Source organism: Colobus angolensis, unplaced genomic scaffold, assembly GCF_000951035.1.
Source record: "Colobus angolensis palliatus isolate OR3802 unplaced genomic scaffold, Cang.pa_1.0 Scaffold165, whole genome shotgun sequence".
In the NCBI taxonomy this organism is placed as follows: domain Eukaryota; kingdom Metazoa; phylum Chordata; class Mammalia; order Primates; family Cercopithecidae; genus Colobus; species Colobus angolensis.
Window position 1 is genome coordinate 3903766 of NW_012114766.1, and position 20754 is coordinate 3924519.

The window sequence follows — 20754 nt, forward strand, 5'->3', positions numbered from 1 at the left end:
CACCCACAATGCTCCTTGTCCCTGTCCGTGCAGTTCGGGAATGGGGAAACCTTTTAAATATACCCATTTGAGTCATTAAATATTTCAGAGACTGTCAATGTAAAATTACTCTCAAGTAATAGTCTTTAAGATAAATCATATTATGCATTTGTATAGGCCTTAAAAAGGTACTTCAAATTACTCTGTTTTCTATTTTAAATGTGCTCCTGTAGGTTTCCATAGTTATCTAGAAGAACCATCTTTTGCTTTTCAGCCTCCACTGAAGATTCATTGAAAGCTGAGAGTTCCACTTAAACGTAGTCCTTATGGCTGTGTCAAGATACTTCTTTTGACTATTATGATAAACATTAAATGTCACACACACACACACAAAACACTCTGTTGACCCAGCACATATGCTAAATTGCTTTTCCATCTCCACCACGACAGTTACCTGTTCAAGGCTTTATGATCCAGCCTGCAGTCCTGAAACAGAGAAACTATACTTCTCTGACAGGGCATTGAAGCTCAGACCTCAACTATACTGACTGGGGGGCTATACACAGAGAAAAGAAAATGTCCTGGAGTCAGAGACCTTGAACCTGAGTTCTGCCAAGGGTTCCATCAGCTTTGCCATCTCCTGTCCTCTGCACCTCTCAGTTTTATTTTTAAATCTACAATAATAGATAAACGGATAATAGTAGATAATAGTAAGAATAATGACTCCACAGGGATTTTGCACCAAGCAAACAGGACAATATAAGGCATCCTAAAAACACAAGTATAAATACAACTCTATCCCTGGCTAATCATGGCTATTTGAAAACAGCAGCTAAGCTAAGAGGCACCAGTTTATTAGACACGAAGGCACATAGCCACATAGGGTCATAGTTCCCACTGAGAAATTTCCCACCAACTTCCCTAGCAAACACCCAGAGAGATTCCAGTGATGTAGAAGATGTCTTCCAACCTGGATCCAGGCACCAAGAAGACAGGGATAGTCTCTCTGGCTAGCTGTGCTGATATTCTGTCTATGACAAAGATGATCAATTGTTGCCATAAAGTGCTACAGTGGTTCCGTCAACTTTTCAGACAGAACACGCTTCTCATCACACTCATGATCTGTACTTTCTGTCATAAACTAAGTTTGTTTGGCAAAAGCTGCCACTGATCATAGGTTCTGGAATCACTAACAAATCAGCCTCACTTGCTTCTCCCTCTCTCCCTACCTGACATCTTACCAGCAAGGCGTGCAGTCAATGCCCAATACCTCTAGACTCTCCTAAAAATAAGACCTTCAACACTAAGCGTATAAACTCTGAGAATCAGTCCCTGTGCATTTTATACTTCAGTGATTTTCTGAGAATCAGTCCCTGTGTATTTTATACTTCAGTGATTTTCTGAGAATCAGTCCCTGTGTATTTTATACTTCAGTGATTTTCTGAAAACCACTATAATGCAATTTTAAAGCTAGAAAGAGGTTAGATCACTTGAATATCTTTAAATGATTAGCAGAGAATACGCACTAAAGAGATGTTTAATGAATTCATTTTTAAGATTTTTTTAGCACACCCTTTCTTTTCACAAATAGACTTGTCTAAAGTCGTAAGGATTGCTTTTGGCAGAACTTGTGGTAGAACTTAGGTTACCCAGCTCTCAGTTCAGCTTTTGTTTCCATGAACACTAATGTTAGACATAGTGAGATAGGTCATAATTGAAACAAATTCCTGAGTGTTTAAAGTTAAAATTGTACAACATACATTAAGCAGATGGGTCCTCACTAATCTAAAAGTTTGTTCAGCATGAATAAAATTGAAAACAAAGACAATCTAGGTAGAATTTGCTTAGTTTCTTCCTCCCTCCTATTTGGAAAAACATATAACACAAACACAAAAAAGTCAACCAGGAAAGGACCTCTCCATGAATAGGAATCCTCTGCACTGAGCCTTGTGCTTTGGAAAACAAAGTACAATTCAATTCAGTTCCAATAATTGGTTTAAAGCAGGTGGTCCTATTTACAACATGTTTCATGTTTGACACGTGTGTCCTTTAGCCTTCGTACTGAAATGCAAACTGCAACCTGCGGACCTGTTCACAATCACCCGTTCCATATTTCCCTCTTCCTACTCATAAATGGCCAGCATTTCCTCAGTGTCTACCTGAATCTCAATATACCTGTTCCGGTTCAGTCATATTTCAAGATCTAAAACAGATCACTGAAGCAGTTTTAATGTGTTCAGAATTTAAATAACAAAAATAACAACACAATTTAACATGCAACAAATGACTTAATTCGAGACAGAAATTAAGCCGTTGAACATCTGTGCTTTTAAGTCTCTCAAATTGCACTTATGGACACAAACAAGACTGTTCTGGCAATCACAACCATCACGCCTAAATAGGCAGTACTTCCTTAAATCTTGTTTTCCTTTGTCTCTACCAGAATACACACCAGAGAACTGACCATCCTGTGGTTAATTTTGTACATATATTGGACTAGGATGAGTGTTAAGTTGTTTTGCCTTTGAGGCTCTTGCAGCCACAGGCACTTCCCATAGGTGGCTGCAGAATGTGGTACAGTCTTCACGAAGAAAAAGAAATGCACAATCATGTATCTGCAGCAGTCTGTCAATGCTCGGTAACGTGAGATAAAAGAGAATACACAATCTAAAAATCTCTGTTCACAGTGAAACAGCTCCAGACCAAAGCCGAAACTAACTCGCCTTACTTAGTTGCTTTAAAAGAGTCCAAAAATGAGAGCACTCTAAGCTCAAGCACACAGATAACTTCCCAAGCTCCAAACACCAGCACGAAGACATCTTAGAAACTTTGAAAGGAGTCACAGTAAAGGCAACTTTTTCAGAGCCAAAAGAGCAAAGTAAAAAAAGGAACACCCATGCTTGCCCGTGAACATCCAGAGACAAGCAAGTCTTGAAGCCCGTTGGGGGAAAAACCGGGAAAACCCAGCTGTATCCTTTGTGGCATCTCTTCCCAGGACTTACCATATGGATGGAGCCTCTGTGCCACTGATCTCCAAGAAATCATATCCTTCTTCCAGCTGAAAGTCAGTGAAGACCAGAGCAATGGTGTCCCCAGGCTCAGCCAGAATGGTCCAGGTGCAGTCTGCGTTGTTCTCGTACTCTGAAGGGAAGTGTGGGCTGGAGATGGAGCTGCTGGTCCCACGTAACGTTCCTCCGCAGGCTCCCTCAGCTGCAGGGACAGAAGCAGAAGGAAAGCATCACATTTCAGGATGGTTTTCGTACAGGAGTGTGTCCACAAAGTGTCACTTCTTGATCAGCGACACATATTTGAGACACTCAATCTGAAAAAGAATCTTTTGGTATGTTAATGAGTTCTATGAAAAGGCTGACTAAAGTCTAAAATTTAAATTGCATTATTAATTGAATGGCCATTGTGGGAAAGCTGGAAATGGTGGCTTTTCTAAAATGTGGAAAGTGTAGTTGCCATGTACCTGACATTGATAGGCAGCCTAACACGACTTTCAAAGATTTTCTCTGAAACCTGGAAGATGACACTATGTAAGCAACATTTTGAGGCTTAAAAACATGTGGGCGTTTATTAGTAATTCATGGATACCTGGCTTTGAGAATACTGTGCTCTTAAAAGAAATGGTTGCCCTAATTTTACTTTCTATAAATTTGAGATTTGGGTTTTGAATTTTCAGATAGTTATTGAGTAACATAACAGAGGCACATCACCTCATAAAAAGGTTCTGAGTAGAAAATAGTTGCATGAAACTTAAAATGGAGTATCTTGGAAAAGTGAGAAGTGAAAGGCCAGTAAAGATAAAAGTGCATTTAATATACAAATTAACAGTTAAAAAATTATTGGTTAGAAGATAAATAGGACTTGGAAAGTTTGCTATAAAAAAGTTTCTTTGTTACATTTATATTATCTATTACAAAATACTACATACATGTTAACCTATATACACAGTTTATATATACATATATAGTTTATATATAACATATAAACTATATTATCATACACATAGTTTATATATAGTATATAGCTATACTATACATATAAATATATGAGAGAAGTATTTTAAAATAACTTGTTTTAAAGCATGTTTTTAAAAATAACTTGTTTTAAAGCTTGTTTTTAAAAATTTCTTCCTTCCCTCCCTTCTTTCTTCCTTTTCTTCTTTTTCTTTCTTTCCTCAAATACTTCCCATGCAGAATGTATATTTAACAGTCATTGATTCCGACACTGCAGTGTGGATGCTATTTAAAAGTCAGCCTGTTACCAAGAAGGGGGGAGCTGGCCATAAGCAGAGCTTGTGTGACCGGCCTGAGCTCTCACAAAGTGCGTATCTTCGACCCTACCCACCCTCTCTCCACCAAAATTACAGCAAAGTGGGAGGAACTGACCTCCTTTTATTAACTCCTCCTAAGTTGCAAGTTCCAATATTTCTTTCATCTTTCAGTGATGTTCATTTTATTTTGGCAGGATCTAAGCCTCACAAAAATGTCGAAATAGAACCCACCTTGTGGGCAACAGTAAGAGGGTGATATGGGTCCCTTCAAATTAGCTGCCTTCAGTTTACTCAGAAGAATGCCAGGGACACAGGGGTAGTTGAGAGCACACTGTTTTTGTTTCCAGAGTTTGGAGTATTGCATTTTCCATCCTTCTTACAGGATGCCAAGCTGGTCTACACACTAGTCATTCTCAGGCTGTTTATGACAACTAAAGCTAATGGCTTTAGAGTGGACGTCTTTGAGAGGTACAGTTGGAGGAAAATTGCTACCTTCAAATATCAGTGAAATCAAGACTACAGGAGGGATAGGTTTTCTCATGTTTTAATAGTTGGTCAGTCTGTGATGCCCATCCAAAGCACGTGACACTGTGGAAAGGGCTGCCCATATCTTGTAGGACATCTCAGGACACTCATGTTTGAGACCCCAAATTTATTTTAAAATTAATAAAGTGTGGGGATTATAAAAATTATGCTATCATGATATTGTTTTCTTTTAAAAGTGTAAAACTGAACACAAATAAAAGTAACTGTGTATATACACTGCTATTTGAAAACTGTGAAAATAGTTCCTGTGGCCATGACTAAATGCCTCTCCCGCCCCCTACTCTCCGTGGGCACCTTTGTGCAAGCACACACACATCCCCGATCATCTGAGAACCAGCTCCACAACTGCCCAGCTCGCCACAGTTTTTATGACACTCTTGGGAACAGCTACTAGGAATGTGATCACAACATACATTTCCCTGTTAAAACTGTATTTTTGAAAATAGAGATAAAAATCAGTACCGTATAAAAGTAAGAGGAAGCACATATTCCAGCCACGAGGAAAAATATAGTAGCCACTACTGAGATTCAGACACTGTGCAGAATTCAGCTCTGAGCCACTTGGGTTGGGATAATGGTGAATCAGGTTAACAACTAAAAGTGAGACATACTCTATGTTGTTTATGTTTAAACCCAAATATAAATATCCCCTTCCTAAAGGGATGAGGTAAACAAGATCACTAGAGACAGATACTTTTATAATTGATTAAATAACTCTATATAAACATACCACACACATAAATACGTATTTCCAGATTAATAATTGTTTTTCACGTATAAATATATAATTTTATTTAATATTTAGATTTTATTTTCTCTGAATTCATTATATACAAAAGTCAATTCATCTCAATGTAGAAAAAGATGTAAAACAAGAGTTCTAATACCTTTATTACATAAAAAGAAAAAATATCATAGATGTGTGGAATTAAAAGTTATCAAAGTCCAAGTTACCAAAACCATATGGTTGAAAGATTAATGAAATGTGTTAACTGAAATCCAACTGCTGAAATTGCATATGTTCTTAATAATTCACCTTGTTGGCCAGCAATCCCCGTTTTCAAAGTTTTAGAGGGGAAAAAAAAAAAAAAAAAGAACTGATATCCAATGATTACGAATTTTTGTCATGGCAACCTATCAGCTGAAGTATTGTCTATTATTGAAAAAGCTTTGAAATAGTTGTATTCATGTGGATGGCATAGAATAAACACAGAATACAAGTGTATAGAAGAAGAAGCTTCACTGGATTCTTCTGGGAAAACATCTCAGTAACCTTGACCAGTGGTGAATGTAAACCTATCTGACAAGAGTGTTCACAGGCAGCCAACACACACAGGGACACCAGCCACAGCTCCAGGACCCAGTCCCAGGCCCCCACCCTGCAGCCATTAGCCCCCTGGTTTCTCCACTGCTGGAAGCTCCAAAGACCTGTAGGAGGTGTCTCGGGAGTGTGCAGGGCTTCGGGGAGTGGATATGTGTTAACTGGTACAAGCGTGTTCTTTGTTATTTTACCAGCTGAGAGAGCTGTGCTGGTGCCCGCCCCCGAGTACCAGCCCTGATCAGATGACCGTATCTCACCATCATGCAGTTTCCTGCTATTTAAAATGGCGGCCGGGCGCGGTGACTGACGCCTGTAATCCCAGCACTTAGGGAGGCCGAGGCGGGCGGATCACGAGGTCAGGAGATCGAGACCATCCTGGCTAACACGGTGAAACCCCGTCGCTACTAAAAATACAAAAAATTAGCCGGGCGTGGTGGCGGCGCCTGTGGTCCCAGCTACACGGAAGGCGGAGGCAGGAGAATGGCGGGAACCCGGGAGGCGGAGCTTGCAGTGAGCCGAGATGGCGCCACTGCACCACAGCCTGAGAGACAGCGAGACTCCTCCTCAAAAAAAAAAAAGGCAGTGGTTGAGCTGGATAAACTCCAATGTTACGTCCGTGTCTAATATTTGGATCCCCTGAGTCTGAGATCTTAGACACTTAGTATCTACGTTTTCCTAGAACTTCCCTTGATGAATGGGTGGATCAGGGAGACCCACACTTCATTGGGCCAGCATGAGTACTATGCTCGCTGAACCCAGGTAAGACCAGAGCATCTACTGCAACAGACAGGCGGTGAAATTTAAGGGTAACTTTGTTGGGAAAGGAGTAGGTGACATGAAGAAGGCAAAATAGAAAAGTCAAATAAAATGAAGAAAAAAACAAGATAGCAGAGAGAGGAAAAAAAAAAAAATTCCCAAACCTGCAATCACTATTGCATTTCTTCAGTAAACACGTTAATGCCCATAGAATATTTCAGAATGAGTTACAGTTAGAATCCTGCCAGAGTAATATATGCAAGATGTATTAGAATTCTTTGTATAGCACTCTACATAAAATACTGTAGAATATTATTAAGATAATCTGATTGATAATTTGAGTATTATGTATATAAGACAAAGAAACTTAATGCTACTCATTGGATAAAATGCTTAAATCACAGAAAATCTTTAGTACAGAATGAGACAAAATTAGTGTTGGTGTGTGTGTGTGCGCGTGTGTGTGCACGTGTTTGTATGTGTGTTTGTGTTTGAAAGCGCCTGGTAAAGTGCTGTAAGTATTTCTCTAACAAAACTTTTTAACTCAATTTCTTCCCTATTTTTGGAAGGGGCTTTATTTTCTAAACAGCAATATTTTAAACATAATAGCATTTGAAGAAGGGCTACATAACTACTATCTTTGATGAGCAAAACATTTTTAAAAATAAATCAATTTGTTTCACTTTTAGATTTATGCAGCTCTACATGTTGACCCATTTATAAATAATGCAACAGAGGAAACAGTTTTCAAAGCCCATGTCGACTGAGAAAAATTAATTACTTAATTTTTGATATAATATTTGGTCGTGAACTTATCTTCCAGTTTGGCTGCTAAAGAGATTAAATTGCTCCAACATATCACTAAAAGATAAAGGCTTTGCTGAAAGAAATGGGAACCATTATCCCTATAGTGTGGAGCGCCATAAGGACCCAATATGATTAAATATGATTAAATGTACCCAATATGATAAATGATGAGTGAAGAGACATTATTAAACAAAGTATATTGGAATAACTAAATAGAACTTTTAAAAATATCAACTTAAAAATTCCCTCATACAAAATACCTGCTACACAAAATGTTTGAATGTATTAAATAATGGGTAACTTGTCACATTAGGATACAATATATGGTCTCAAATGAAGCATTATCTCAACTAAGCAGAAATTGTGGAAGTTACTGAAACAAAAATAACTTTATAAGTAAACCAATCTACCTGTTTTTTCTTTTTCAAAATAAATGTATATAAATAAAAACAAAACAATAAAAAAATTTGCAACAACATAGCAGGGGGATGTTATTTACACTTACTTGATTTGTATTTTAAAAAACAAGATACAGGCCGGGCGCAGTGGCTCACACCTGTAGTCCCAGCACTTTGGGAGGCCGAGATGGGCGGATCACGAGGTCAGGAGATCGAGACCATCCTGGCTAACACGGTGAAACCCCATCTCTACTAAAAATACGAAAAACTAGCCGGGCCTGGTGGCGGCGCCTGTAGTCCCAGCTACTCCGGAGGCTGAGGCAGGAGAATGGTGGGAACCTGGGAGGCGGAGCTTGCAGTGAGCCGAGATCGCGCCACTCACTCCAGCCTGGGCGACAGAGCGAGACTCCGTCTCAATAAATAAATAAATAAATACATAGCAAGATACAAACAGATACATGGAAAAAAAGATTTTAAATGGCAATTTAAATAAGAGTGAATTCCAGAATAAATTAAATTTAAAAACAAAGGTGAAGTTTCAACCTTTCTTATTATGATAGGCATTCAAATTAAAACAATAATGAAATATCATCTAATACAAATATACATTAAAAAGATAAATTTTGAAAATACATAAATGCCAAGAGTAAAATTGATATAGTTGTATGTTCCTAATATCAACATGCATTAATATAGTGCTTCGGGCAATTTACTAACACACACGAGTGACAATGAGAGGGCTCATATTTCCTGGCAAGTTACCCAGTTTGGGGTCTGATGTTTACTGAGTATATTTTAGGTGTCTGATATTCTAAACCAAGGTCACTATGTGAACTATTTTGTTTAATCACATCCAAAATGTGTGATAAAATGTTTGTTTTTGTTCCTATTTCACAGCTACCAAAAGAGAATTTTTTTTTTCATTTTTTTAGAAAAAAAAAAATCCATCAACTGGGAAACATTGAGACTCAGAAAATACATGATCAACTAAATAAAATTAAAACTAATCAGCATAAATACGCTATTGTAAAAGAGAAAAAAAGGTGTAATGCCTGCTCTGTGATAAAGCAGAACAAATTGATCTACATTAAGGTGTATACATATGCATATTTCAACTTAAGTAAAAAGACTAAGAAATGTAAACATTTTAATATAATTGTGGTATTATAATAATATAATTGTTATGAGGGATTTAAAAACTCCTTCAATGTTTTGTCAAGAAATAGTTTAACATCTAGAAAACATCCCAATAACATTCATGAATAATGAATGAAACTTTTGAATTCTTAATCATTGTAGATGTAGAACTTTATAATGTGTTTCTGAGAGAGTATATTCACAAACCATATATTTATTGTTTTTGTTTTAAAATAAATTCTGCCATGAATCTTTTTTTTTGAAAGGAAAGCCTATTTTATAGTAAAAAAAAAAAATTGCCTAACTGTTTTTTTATTATATATCTGGATTTTTGTGTTATATTTAGTAACAAGGAAAACATAAAAATGAAGTAGTATTTATGGCAACATATAATTTGCTATTATAAACAAAATATATTTATTTGGGATTTTCCTTCTTTCCTTCAGTTTACCATTCTACAATATATTTTAGATTTCAATAAATTTGTGCATTAAATAGTTACTTTCTTGTTTTTTTGTTTCCTCAATTTTTTATTAACAGATCTAGACATATTGTTTTCTATACCATATAGGTGACTTAGGCATTCTATGATTACCTATTATTTAATATAGCATGATTTTAAGATTTTTATTTTATTAAAAATATTCAGCTGGGTAGGTTACAAAGTTGAACCTGGATGAGATTGGTGACTACTATTCTAAGGGAAGTAACTCGGGAATGGAAAACCAAACACCATATGTTGTCACTGATATGTGGGAGCTAAGCTATGAGGATACAAAGGCATAAGAATGATATAATGGACTTTGGGGACTTTGGGGGAAGAGTGGGAGAGGGTGAGGGATAAAAGAAAACATATATGGTGCAGTGTAGACTGCTCAGGTGGTGGATACACCAGCATTTCACACATCACCACTAAAGAACTTACTTACGTAACCAAATACCACCTACACCCCAGTAACTTACAGAAAATAAAATAAAATAATAAAAAAAGTTTCAAACCTATAGACATTCATTGTAATTGCAGAAAACATAATGTAGGGGCAGGTCTGACTCCTTGAATAGAGACATGTGGCCGGGTGGTCACACCCTCTGCAAGCTGTAAGATACAGACAAAGTGCTTTGCAGGGCCATTGTCTCAACATGGTGGCTGACAACGAACACTTAATTATCTCCAGTTTCAAATCGTGTGGTGAGACACTTGCTTTTCGCAACGAATTGGCTCATTCTTTGATTATTTTCTGAGTTGTCTTTTATTGTGTAAGGACATTCCACATGGGATTATAAGGTTTGCAGTCATGAATTGACTCGCAATTGAGAGAACATACGGTGTCTCCCATGGATACCATGTCTGGTGCTTTATTCCCACTTCAAACAACAGAAGAACTTTCAGGACTCCCTCATTTGATTTGTTCCCGCTAAATATTTGGAAGTGAGTTACTGTATACAAGCAAACATTACCATGAGAATGAACAGTGTCAAAATCTCACTTGCGCTTTGCGTTAATAGACCCAGGACTGCTAGCATAAGCACGGTCTCTTCATTCCCCGGTCCCCATGAACAGGAGCCAGCTGCCAAAATCACTGGGAATTGGCTTAGAACCAGACTTTGCAGAACCATGCCTTTATGTTAATTAATTTATTCATTCAATACATATGAAAACTAATTCTCTACTAGAATGAGCAGGGAAGGGTTTTCTGAAAATACAACATTTAGGCCAGATTTGAAGAAAAGGAACTATTCAAGGAATGAGCTACAGGAAGAGCATTCCCAACAGATAGAACAGAAAGAGCCATGGCCCAGAGGAGACTTGATGTTCACATATCAACCACAGATGCTTTATGTACTGCAAGTTCCCCATGACATTTTTCAGTGCATTCTCATGCAGTTGCTGAGAATTCCAGGGTAGAAATATACCGAGTTTGTGTGCAGGAGTAAGTCTCATTCACCAAAAGGATCATGACTCTGGAATAAACAAAAAAATGAAAAGCATTTGGGAGCCTGAGATGGATGGATCACCTGAGGTCAGCAGTTCGAGACCAGCCCGGCCAACATGGTGAAACCCAGTCTCTACTAAAAATACAAAAAATAGCTGGGTGTGGTGGTCCATGCCTGTAATTCCAGCTACTTGGGAGGCTGAGGCCAGAGAATTGCTTGAACCTGGAAGGCGGAGGTTGTGGTGAGCCAAGATCACCCCACTGCACTCAGCCTGAGTGACAGAGTGAGGCCCTGCCTCAAAAAATAAATAAATAAAGGTAAAATTCTTGGGATATTAGTTTTATTTAGAATTGATCCTTCCCTTTGTCAAATCCATGGGTAAAGCAAGAGAAGAAACAGCACTAGTTTCTGTCCTCTTCCTTTTAATCTGCACATGCAGATGGCATTGTCACGATATCTGTTTTCTATAAAATGAAGTCTAGACTGGAAGGAGAAGTAACTCACCACTAGTTATCACGGCTTATATCTTATATCACCATTCATATTTCTTTTGTGAGCGAGAGAACCCAGGACTTTGAGTGTGTGTGTGTGTATACACAGACACACACACACACACACACACACACACACACACATATATATATATATATATTTTTTTTTGAGACGGAGTCTCGCTCTGCCGCCCAGGCTGGAGTGAGTGGCGTGATCTCAGCTCACTGCAAGGTCCGCCTCCCGGGTTCCTGCCATTCTCCTGCCTCAGCCTCCCGAGTAGCTGGGACTACAGGTGCCACCACCACATGTGGCTAATTTTTTATATTTTTTTTAGTAGAGATGGGATTTTACCATGATGGCCAGGATGGTCTCGATCTCCTGACCTCATGATCCGCCCGCCTCGGACTTCCAAAGTGCTGAGATTACAGGCGTGAGCCACCGCACCCGGCCACAACTTTTAGTATTTCTCAGTAAAATCAAGCACTGATGCCCACTTTCATAGAACATGCCTTCTGTATATTTTCTATTCAAAGCTGTGAACTACTCAAATCACCACTCAAAATAAAACCAAAGCAGGCCCTGAAAGGCATTATGTGAGCTGGAACCTTGGCTTCTCCTGCTCCTCATCCTCCACCTCCTTTGGCTCCTCTCTTCCCTGGCTCCCATTTCCTCATTTCCTCACTGGGTCTAGCCACGCTGCTTCCTGGGGCCAGGGCACCTATGTTCCTGCCCCAAGGCCTTTGCACTGACCACCCTGCCTGAGAAGTGCATCTCCCAGGCTGACTTCAGAGCCCTTCACAAGCCACTTTCCTGCCCACCTTCTCTGACCACCATATTTAAAAGAGCACTCACCTAGAGTACTTCCCGCCTCTCCATTCTGTATGCTTTACCTCTCCGTGCTTGCTGACTGCAAAGCAATGGAATGCAAGCTTTATGAGCCTGTTCTTGCACGTGTGCACCTGTTTCTAGGAGGCAGCCTAATAGGAAGTATTCTTTCTTCCTGTTTTTTTTTTTTTTTTTGCAGTAAATGAAAAGTGAATGACTCTGGCTTTCCTACAGTTATATCAGTTGCAAACAAGCCTCTATTCAGTTGTCTTTAGCAAATGTTGGGACTATGACAAAATGTATTCAGGGGGCTATACATGGCATCAAACCATATCCTCTCTAAGAACAGAAGGAGAAACGCTAATTTAGTTATAGAGTGATGTGGCTTTCTTAAGAATGACTGTTTAAAAAAATAATCTGTAAGAACTGCCTCAAGAACTCTTAGTAGAGTGAAATTTCAGATAAAAATTAATTACCAAGAAGAACATTTCATAATTGTAGCAATCCACAGGGGGTTTATTACTGTGTTTTTGCTTTTCTTGTTTTCAGCAAGCAGGAAAACCACAAGTCCAGGAGCCTTTTTCTTTGTTTTTAAACTCACCAGAGCTGCATGAAATGAAGTCAAGGCAGGTGGAGAAAACAAAATATTTACAGCAAAACTTTTCAAAAGGACAAATAGGAGCAAGCTGCAGGGCAGCTGGAAAAATTAGTTCAAGTTCCATCATTAACGTAAAAACCACATATAACATATAAAACGTATTAAAATATGTAATTATTAAAACAAACACAAGTCTTCCGTTCAATTTTTAGGTGATATGTTAATATAATGGAAGCTCATTTTATTCCATGGATGTTAATAAGCATTAAAATATATCAAATTTTTCAGACACTAATATAATAGTGTTATATATTTATAATTTTTTTTATTTGGAATCTGAAATGTGATATAATTAAATAAATGCTATTTAAAATTTCAGCCCTCTCTTGTTTACACATGATGCAGAACAAAAATTGAAGTTATTGTTGAAAGTTACAGATAAATACTTGATTGTTAAAGTTAGTACACAACACGTGATTCCGCATGTTCTAAACTGTGCTCCTATGACTTCCATGTCAAAGGGTTAATGTTTACAAACAGTAAAATAGTCAGTGGATAGGTCTGGTGCCCATACCGAATTTCCATCAGAGCAATTATTTTTAAAAATCTGTTTCCAGGCCGGGCGCGGTGGCTCATGCCTGTAATCCTAGCACTTTGGGAGGCCGAGACGGGCGGATCACGAGGTCAGGAGATTGAGACCATCCTGGCTAACACGGTGAAACCCCGTCTCTACTAAATACATTTAAAAAATTAGCTGGGCGTGGTGGCGGGCGCCTGTAGTCCCAGCTACACGGGAGGCTGAGGCAGGAGAATGGTGTGAACCTGGGAAGCGGAGCTTGCAGTGAGTGGAGATCGTGCCACTGCACTCCAGCCTTGGCGACAGGGCAAGACTCCGTCTCAAAAAAAAAAAAAAAAAATCTGTTTCCTTTATTGAGTTATCATAAAATCTTGCATTTGAAGAAAAGATGGTACAGCTAAAAGATGTTTGAATGCCATTGAGTTAATCCAAGAAGAAGATAAGGCATTTAAAGAAAGAGGCATTTGAATCTACTTATTTCTGTAAGTGGGGAAAATAATTCTAAATGTAAGTGTAAATCAGAATGAACGGATTTCTATTTCCTCCCAAGGAATTTCAGACTTTTAAGAAAATTGTATTTCTCAACCCTAAAAGTTTTATGCCCCTTTCGTAGGCATAAATGTAGCTAGAAACCTATCTTATGGACATAATTTAAAACACAGAATAAAACATTAGTTAGAGGCAAACTGCCATGCTTATCAAAAAGAAAAATTGAAATAATCTAAATATTCAACAGCAGATAAATCATTAAATAAGCCATGATACATTCAAACCATAGGATCATCAAATGTGTTTACCAAGCATTTATAACATTCCTTCAGTGAATTTCTAAGTTATGATGTTAAATTTATAAAACGCAGGGTATACAATTGGATGTATAATTCCATCTCAATTTTTACAATTGCATGGGGAAATATCCAGGAAAGAAATAAGAAATATACCCACATATACAATATAATAGTTTGTAATACTAGGAGACATTATTTAGGAAGGAAGGGCCACAAAGAGCTGGTGGTCAGGATGTGGCTACCTCCACAGGTGCTCACTCCTCCAGGGGCCACAGTGAAAGAAACCCAAAGACACAGACCATTCCTGCTCCATCCCCCTCCCTCCTGTTCTCATAGAGTCCACCCCACTTACTTCATGCCGAGACCATTAAGAGGATACTCTTGTACATCCTTTGTCTTCCTTTACAACAGTCGCTGCAAAAAGCCCTGGTCTCCTGGGTCACCCTTTATCCCTCCAACTCTCATCCCCCTCCAACTCTCATCCCCCATGGCCAGAAATCTAAGAGTCACTTCCTAGGATTTATCTCACTCAAGATCTCAATGACATTTAACATTCATCCATTTCCTCATCCTTGAATCCCTTTCATTCCTACACTTCCTAAACTTTTAACACATCTTATTTTCTGACCCCAATCATAATTCTTCCTATGCTCCTGAATGTCTTCTATTACTTCCTCGAAAACTGAAAGTCAATTATAAGCAAAATTTCCTACATTTCAACTACTTCTGACGAATTTTCCTTCCCTTCTTCCTCTGATGGAAACCCGGATGTCTTCTCTGAAGTCATCTCAGTTGCCAATGTTTTACATCCGGAGTTCATGTCCACCAGTCCTGCTGGCTGACCCCATGCCCAGCTACATGCATCTCATGGCTACTTCTAGGTGACTTTTATTCTTTCCTTCCACATGTGCCCAGCTTTGAGTCTCTTGCCATGAGAATCTAGCACCCTCTGTCTTGCAGTCATCTACAAACCCCTACTTGAACTCCACTATTCCATGAAGATTTAAACTTCTGGCCCACTGTCAGCCTCTTCAACTCTACCTTTGCCCAAATTTTTGCTCATTTCAATGTCAACACAGGTAATCCTGGGAATAACACAACCTCTTTGGTTAATTCTCCCCTCTCTTCCAACAGCCCAACTCCACCTCAGCCACACTATCACCATGCCCACCATCACCCTCCATCTTCTCACTGCCAGTAAGGGATCATCTTCCACACCTGCAGTTCTGAATGTTCCATTCTCAGACCCCAACTCTCCATACCAGGTCACCTACTCAAACACCTGAACTCTAATAATTCCTTGACCCATGGGACCTAGAGTTCCCTGACCCTGCCTCCTCTTCACTTTCCTTTCCTTGTCCCCATCAGGTCTTACCATCTCTTGTCTTACCATCCTTGGGGCTCATGGCCTAATGAACTTCCTTGCATTCCCCATAACTCTGCCATCATCAGAATAAAACACCTTTGGTTTCCGTCCAGGCCAAGTCCACTTTTTTATCCACGCAGGTAAAAGCAGCTGGAGGAATTCCAAAACCAAAAAGATACTGAAAGGTCTAGCCTTACATGTCTGGCCATAATCCTACATTGGCCCATAATAATGCCTAGCAATCCTGCTTCACTTTCTGCATCTGTTCACTGCTGCCTTTTTGGGGGATGTCTGTTTAGTGCCTTCCTCCTTCTAAAGGTGCCAGCATCTCTTGCCAAATCCTCACTGCCACCTGATGACTTTGGTTTCCATTTCACAAAGAAAATAGAAGAAATGAAAGAGAAATTTTTGTAATCTATCACCTTTAGTTTTGATCCCTACTTATAAAATATCTTTCCTGTAAATATTTCTACCTAGTGGGTACAACTGTTTGTATTCTACCTTTCATCTCTGATCAAGTTTTTAAGTCAAAGTTTTACGAGGATTTTCTCCTTCAAAACGACTGTTTGTCTTTTCAGTGGAGAACTGCTCTCTGCATATAACCATGCCCCAATTGTCCCTCTTCAAAAAAAGGTTGTAAACTTCCCTTTTGATTCCATATCTGCTTCTAGACTCCACATTCCCCTCTAGCCTTACTTTCTGAAATTCCTTTCGCTGCAACATGTCTCAAAGTTGTCCATATTTGCAGTCCTTAACCTTGTCCCATCCTCTCTTGAACCCACTTGAGTCAGAGTTTTACCCTCCTGGGTTCCCTGCATAAGGCCTATATGTCAGCCATGGCCAGAAATCTAAGAGTCACTTCCTAGGATTTATCTCACTCAAGATCTCAGTGACATTTAACATTCATCCATTTCCTCATCCTTGAATCCCTTTCATTCCTACACTTCCTAAACTTTTAAACTTTGAAATAATTGGATAGTCACATGAACTTGCAAAATAGTAGAGTTATCGGCATACTTTTTTCTCATTTTCTGCCAGTGATTACATCTTATATAAGTGTAGTACAATATTAAAACAAAAAAAATTACACAGGAATAATGTGTGCACAGTCATCCTTTGGTATCCATTGGGAATTGGTTCCAGGATCCACAATGCTCAACTCCCTTATATAAAATGGAATTTTATTTGCATATGACCTATATTCATCTTTCCATATACTCTAAATCATCTCTAGGATATTTATAATACCTACTATAAATGTCACAGAAATGGTTGTTATACTGTATTGTTTAGGTAATAATGACAAGGAGAAACAAGTCAGTACATGGTCAATACAGATGCAGCCATCATATGCCTAGATATATTGTAGACATAGCCACAATGTAACATTTTCTAGATTTAAAAAATATATACTTTTCATCCCCAGTTGGTTGAACCTGTGGATGCAGAACCCACCGGTAAGGAGGGCTGACTGTATATGATTTTATGCCATTCTACTCACTCGTCTCTTTAGACACTACTCTTCAGGCTTTCTCTAATCTTATTGGCCAGTTCTTCTGAGTCATCATGCCAGTGTCATTTCATCTTCCAATTCTTGGTACGATGTCCAAGATTCGGTCTCTTCATCTCTTCTCTTCCTAAATACATTCATTCATTGCCTTGTTGATCTCATCCAGTTTGAGTTGCGTGGATTTATTTATTTTTATTTTTTATTCTTAGGTTTTATTTTTGTTTCAGGGATACACATGCAGGCTTGTTACTTGCATAAATCTTGTGTTTTGAGGTTTGGTATATGCATAATCCCTACACCCAGGTAGTGAACACAGTACCTGGTAAGTAGTCGTTCAACATTCACCACCTCCTTCCTCCCCTCAGTAGGCCTCATGTCTTACTATGTCATCTATATGTCGATGGTTTTCAGAGTGTCATTCAGTTCCCTGAATATCTCCTGAATTCCAGCTTTATCTATCCAACTCTCTATTTAAACTCCATATGATGTCTAAATAACAATCCAGATTTACTAATCCTAAAATGATTCTTTCAATCTTTCCATTTTCAAATCTGCAATTCTCGCAGTCTTCTCCATCTCAATAAATGCTAACTCCATTCTTCCAGTGTTGCGCGAGAAGACGCACAGTGCCATCCATGACTCTTCTACGTCTCTCATGTGGCACAACCACTGTGTCGGGAAATCCCATCAGCACTTTCTTTTTAAATGGCGTTCTGAATCCAAATGTGTCTTGCAATCTCCTTTGCTGCTGTGCTCTCTCAAGTAACACCACCCCTCATCTTCATTTTGTAATGATTTTCTAACAGGTTTTCTTATTTTTTCCTTCTTAGCATATGTTCTTTCCTCATAAAGTAGCCAGAGTAATCCTCCTAAATGCTATATCACACGATGCCCTTTCTCTTCTCGGATCTCCCCATCATGCTCCCACACTGCTCAGCATAGAGGTTAAAGTCCGAAGGCTGATCTACAGGGCCCACTCCTATCCTCTGGGATCCTCTGGGACCTTTCCCCTCTCATATCCTGACCGTCTCTCCTACAACCCTCCAATTATCCCATCTGCTCAGGCCACACTCCCGTTGCTCTATTCTTCATTCACTCACCATACGCTGTTGTCTCATGGCCAAACACCTGGTTGTTTCCTCTATCAGAACCACATTTCTGATATTCTCACAGGGCTTACTCTGTCCCCCTCATTAGAGGTCCAAATACTCTGGTTTTCCATTATTAGAGGGGTTTCCAGGATATGGGACCTTAGGTGATGAGACCAGGACAATCCTGCCCAAGCAGTGACCAGGCAGATGGTCACCATAGCTCTTAATTACATGTCAGCTTCTTAATGAGAGCATTTCCAAACACTTATTTCAATAGGACAGACAACAAAGTTTATCTGTTGCTTCTCATTTGTTTATGCTGTCTCCATCCATTAAAATATTTCTGTAAAGAATGGAATTCTTTTTTGTTATGTTCATATTGTAGCCCCAGCAGCTGGAACTAATGTTGGCAAACTATAGCTTGTGGGTTACATTCAGTCCAGTATCTGGTTTTATACAGTGGGTTTTACTGAAATGCAACCAGTCTATTTGTTTAGGTGGTGTCTATGGGGTCTTTTGTTTGGCATTGACAGACTAGAGGAGCTGAAACAGAGACTATATGACATGAAAACAAAATATTTGCTATCTGACCTTTGGCAAAAAATATTTACTGGCCCTGATTGATAAGTGTATCTAATACTTTGCAGGTCCTCAACAAATGTTCCTTGGAAGAAAGAATTAACGGATGCAAATAGTAAAAAGACATATGGAAAAATATTGATGTCTATTGGAAATCGAAGGCAATGAAAACAACTTTTGAGCATCATTTCAATGCCCTCAACCTCAGCAAATTAAAAAGAAATGCAAGTATCCAAACTTATATTAATTGTGGTGAACTGCAATATCATTAGAAATTCATTCAGCAAGTTCACATAGCATAAACATTCCTAGAATGTTTTCCTTAGGAAATAATCTCACAGAAGCAACGAAAGCAGTGCGGTATGTACAGAGACACTAATTATGGCATTGTGTGTCGAAGTGAGCATGGGAAACACTCGTTACATTCAATTATAGAGAGAAAACAATTTGTATAATACTAAGAATCAAATTATGTCAATGAACGTAGAAATGTGTGTGATTTAACACTAATCTTCTCAAGGAAAATATAAATGTTCTCTGTTCTGTGACTTCAGCCTCTGAGAAGCTTTTTAGATACTGAGTTGGCTTCTTTTGGTCTCTGTTCCCCTTCCATTCTTACTCTTCAAGGACCACGATGTGATCCTAACAGCAGTTATTGGTATTGAGCACCCATATCATCTCATCTAATCTTTATCAGTCCTGTGAGACTAAAAGTAATATTAGCCCAACTTAACAGATTCAGAGCCTGAGGCTTTGCAAGGAAATAGCTTGTCTGAGCTATGCCAGCTGGTGATGAGGCTGGAGCTAGAATGACAAAGTCTTCACTGCTAAACACTTCACATTACTGCCCATCACAAAGAAGGGCATTTACCTGGGCATGGATTCATTCTGGCACCAGACACATTCATCTTTACAGCTCTATAATTAACATGGTACCGGCATGGAATAAAAGAATCTTAAAAATACTATAAAGTAACCCATGAAGCTGAAAATAATGGGCAGAACCACTTGTGATTATTTTTTAAGCTGGTTACAAGATTGTTTGGGATGAGATAATGTGAATAACATGCTTTGCAGGAAATGTAGCACAGCAAAGATGCAAACCATGTAGACCAGGTTTTCTATAATCTAAGAATGATTTTTTTGAATAGTTTTATTTTAATTTTGATAGTATTTACCCTGGAGTTGTTTATTGCAAAGTATGCAAGGAAAGTGCTTACAGCCAAATTGTCTAAAACCACTCAAACAATTTAATCCTAGGTTTCTTATATAAAAACTGTCCCATTCAATCTTACTTTATATTTCTTATCCTGAGGTGACAGATCATTTCAGATTCACTTTACAATGTTACTGCTGTAACATAATTGATAAAAACACAGCTGTGCTTTAAATATCACAGAATTTATAGGCACCCATAAAAAGCATGACTTCTCTTCCTTCTCCTCCCCACTGGCTATGTCTTTCCTAGTTTGCCTGCCTTTTCATTACTAGTAGCAGAACGCCTATGATTTAAAAACCTTGACTGACAGTTCATAAAGAACTGGTGAGTGACATATTGCCATTTCCAGTCACGTTATGTAAGGCTTAACAATTAAAGAAATCCACAGCTTCAGATAGCTCTAAATCAAACAATAGGCATACATTATTTAGCACGTTGTATTAAAGGTGTCAGTGCTACCGCTACTGCTACTTTATTTAGTGGCATCCTGGCCCAATGACTGTCATTCATTCTCCAAGAAATACAACTGTCTCAAAATTGATAAAAATCGG

The 20754-nt window shown here is 38.6% G+C and overlaps 1 protein-coding gene across 1 annotated transcript in view; it reads right to left on the bottom strand.

The window, feature by feature from the left end:
- Nucleotides 1-20754, bottom strand: part of CSMD1 (CUB and Sushi multiple domains 1) — a 2081403-nt gene that overhangs the window by 1051109 nt on the left and 1009540 nt on the right. The window contains exon 5 of the mRNA XM_011937546.1: nucleotides 2982-3189. Coding sequence (XP_011792936.1) covers nucleotides 2982-3189 — 208 coding nt within the window. The remainder of the gene's footprint in view (nucleotides 1-2981; nucleotides 3190-20754) is intronic.